This window comes from Sabethes cyaneus, chromosome 1, assembly GCF_943734655.1.
Source record: "Sabethes cyaneus chromosome 1, idSabCyanKW18_F2, whole genome shotgun sequence".
NCBI lineage: Eukaryota > Metazoa > Arthropoda > Insecta > Diptera > Culicidae > Sabethes > Sabethes cyaneus.
In genome coordinates, this window is record NC_071353.1 from 130403553 (window position 1) to 130406636 (window position 3084).

At 44.9% G+C, this 3084-nt stretch overlaps 1 protein-coding gene across 1 annotated transcript; it reads left to right on the forward strand.

The window, feature by feature from the left end:
• The first annotated feature begins 440 nt into the window (after nucleotides 1-440).
• Nucleotides 441-2540, forward strand: LOC128732990 (transferrin). Its single transcript, XM_053826505.1, has 2 exons — nucleotides 441-1931; nucleotides 1994-2540. The coding sequence occupies exons 1-2, from the start codon at nucleotides 484-486 to the stop codon at nucleotides 2469-2471; spliced, it is 1926 nt and encodes a 641-aa protein (XP_053682480.1). The 5' UTR covers nucleotides 441-483; the 3' UTR covers nucleotides 2472-2540.
• The last annotated feature ends 544 nt before the right edge of the window (nucleotides 2541-3084 follow it).

Genomic DNA, 3084 nt, shown 5'->3' on the forward strand with positions numbered 1-3084 from the left:
AATAATTATTCCAAAACAAATAACAAAATTGCTGATACATGCCAAAAACTGAGGAATTGTCCGCGATGGTATATAATATAGGAATATCCGGAAAATCAGTTTTCAGTTATGATTATTCCAATTTAGAAATAAACATAATAATCTTCGAACTTTGTGACGAAAATTATTTTTGCAACAAAACATTATGTTTATTCAATTCCACATTCCATCGGAAATGTTTAAGCACCCCGAAAACGATAATGTGCGAAACAGCAGTAAAACCAATTAGCACGGCCACAATTGCCACCATACCAAACCTAGCGAGTGCTAAACGCGCGATGATCCCATCTTCGGGCCGTGCCCCTTCGGTCGGTTACGGTTTAGCATCGTGTTTTTAATATGGCGATAAACATGGCCGGTGAATTACACTCGCAAGTGTATATAAACCCCGAGGTAGACGCAGTGCCGGCTATCAGTCTGTTGGAGTAAGCGTAACCCCTCGTGATGATCTCGAACAGTCAGTTTCGGTCGGGCAGGTCACTGCTGCTGGCATTGATCTTGCTGATTGGCTGCAATGCCCAGGAACAGCAAGAGCAACAGAAGGAAGTTTTTAAACTGTGCGTTCCGCATCAGATCATTACGGCCTGTCGGGATCTGATGGCCAAACCGGACGCGGCGGTGCAGGTTCAGTGTATCCCCGGCCGTGACCGGATGGAGTGTTTGGAAAAAGTCAACGCAAGACAGGCGGACTTTGTGGCCGTCGATCCGGAGGACATGTACGTGGCCTACCATATGGCGAATCAAGACTTTAGTGTGTTTACCGAATTTAGAACGGTGGAGGAACCGAAGGCCGAATTCCGGTACGAAGGCATAATCCTGGTGAGGAAGAGTGATAATTTTAAGAGTTTGGCCGATCTACGCGGAAAGAAATCCTGCCACACCGGGTACGGACGAAATGTTGGCTACAAAATTCCGATCACCAAGCTGAAGAAGGTGGGATTGTTTAAGCTGGCCTCTGACCCTGAATTGGCACCGCTGGAAAAAGAACTGAAAGGGTTATCGGAACTGTTCGGTAGCTCGTGTTTGGTGGGTAAATATTCCCCTAACGATGAGGTGAACCGGCTTCTGAAGAAACGTTACTCCAACTTGTGTGCTCTCTGTGAACGACCAGATGTGTGCGACTATCCCGATAAGTACTCCGGTTATGATGGAGCCATCCGTTGTTTAGTGGAAAATAACGGGGATGTTGCCTTTACCAAAGTGATTTACGTTAACAAATATTTCGGTCTGCCAGTGGGAGAAGCACCGGCTCAGCCAGCTCTGAATCCGAATGCTCGCACTGAGGATTATGTATACTTGTGCGAAGATGGAACAACTCGTCCCATTACTGGTCCGGCATGTTCCTGGGCCCAACGCCCATGGCAAGGTTATATGGGAAATGGAGATATAAACAGCCGCTTCCAGCGGCTGCAAAAGCGACTCCAGCAATTTTACGAAACAGCGAAAAATTCCGCTGCTGCCGATCAGGCAAGCCAGATGTGGGTTGATAGTAAAAATGTCCTCTTCGACCGAGAAGTGCCCGTGTTACCCGGAGAGCATCTGAACCGTGCTCAGTACAAGGATGTGATCGAACGAGACGGTCCGTTCCAGTACAAAATCAAACTTTGTGTAACTTCCGAACTGGAGCAGGAGAAATGTGAAGTGATGCGGAAAGCTGCTTACTCTCGGGACGTCCGGCCAGAAATTGAGTGCATACTGAAGGGCAAAAATGCATGTGTACCAGCCGTACAGCATGGCGAAGCGGACGTCGTTGTGCTCAAGGGAGAAGATCAAACTTTTGAAAATGTAGAGGGTCTGAAGCCGATTCTGTTCGAGAAATATGATGAAGATGATGTGATGGTTGCAATTGCTGACCAGGGCGTTACCCGTGATCAACTGCTCAAAGCACCACTGTGAGTACCGCTGAAACCTTTCTTACTTGTTTCTTTACTAATGTTTTTTACCATAATTAAAGGGAATTCGACGTCTCGGACCAGCGGGCCATTTCTGCAGCACTGTTCTTGAACGACAAACGCCAACGGAAGACCTGCCCGAATAAGCTGTCTTCCATCCCGGCTGCCCCTATTCGGATCATTTCCGCCCAGGAACTAACGCGGTTGGGTTCAGGCAAGGTACTGGTCTGTCCGAGTCTCGAGTTCGAACCGATCGCCAACTATGCGTCGTGTAACGTCGACTACACGCTGCCGGCCGGAATCTTTATCCGCAAAACCGTCTCCGGACAGATCGAGGATAACATTTCGCACGCATTTGTGTCGCTATCGGACAAGTTTGGACACGGATCGAAAACCGAGGTGGTGTTCGATATGTTCGGCGAGTTCAAACCGGGCATGAAAAACGTTTTGTTCCACGATCGGGCAGCACGGTTTGAACAGGCCAGCAACAAAGTTGCTGACGTCGAGGTGGGAAATTACAAACGATTGATGTGTCTGTAAGGTCTGGTCTATATGATAACGAATAAATGTGATCTACTGTTGATAAGAATATAGTTTGTTAGTAACTGATCGTTGGTTTCATTTGCAAACTTTTTTTTAACGTTGGTTGCTGTGATGAATAACAAATGAATTGTCAAACATAATTGAATCTAATCTTCTTGTATAATAAAACTAAGTTGGTTCGTTTGTTTGTAAGGGATAAACTCAAGAACGGCTGGACGGAATTGCTTGATTCTTTTTTCAGTTGTTGTGTTTTAGTCTGCGTCAGGTTTATACGATAAAAAAAACCTGTAAAATGTAAAAAAACAATGATAATCCACGCGAAAAGTTGGAAAAAAGCAAAAAACCGATATTTTACTTTTCCCGCCATTCATCGTATACGCTATGTTTTAGATTGCTATGATTATTATCGGTGCAAATTCAATATGAAGCAGCGTCGTTGCTGGACTAACAAACATGTTGATGAGAGTAACTTTGATTGAATGGCAAATTGAGTCGAATTTTCATAGAACATTTGTTCGTTGCAACTGTGCTAAACCATTAGTTAGAAATGGTGATCTTTCCAAAATGCTAATGCTTATTGTAGAATATTCATTGGAAACATGTGGAAAAT

Excerpts from the sequence above, each read along its gene's own strand:
- LOC128732990 (XM_053826505.1), top strand. The coding sequence starts at position 484 with ATGATCTCGAACAGTCAGTTTCGGTCGGGCAGGTCACTGCTGCTGGCA. Across the intron at positions 1,932-1,993 it reads CAACTGCTCAAAGCACCACT|GGAATTCGACGTCTCGGACC; the intron begins GTGAGTACCGCT and ends CCATAATTAAAG.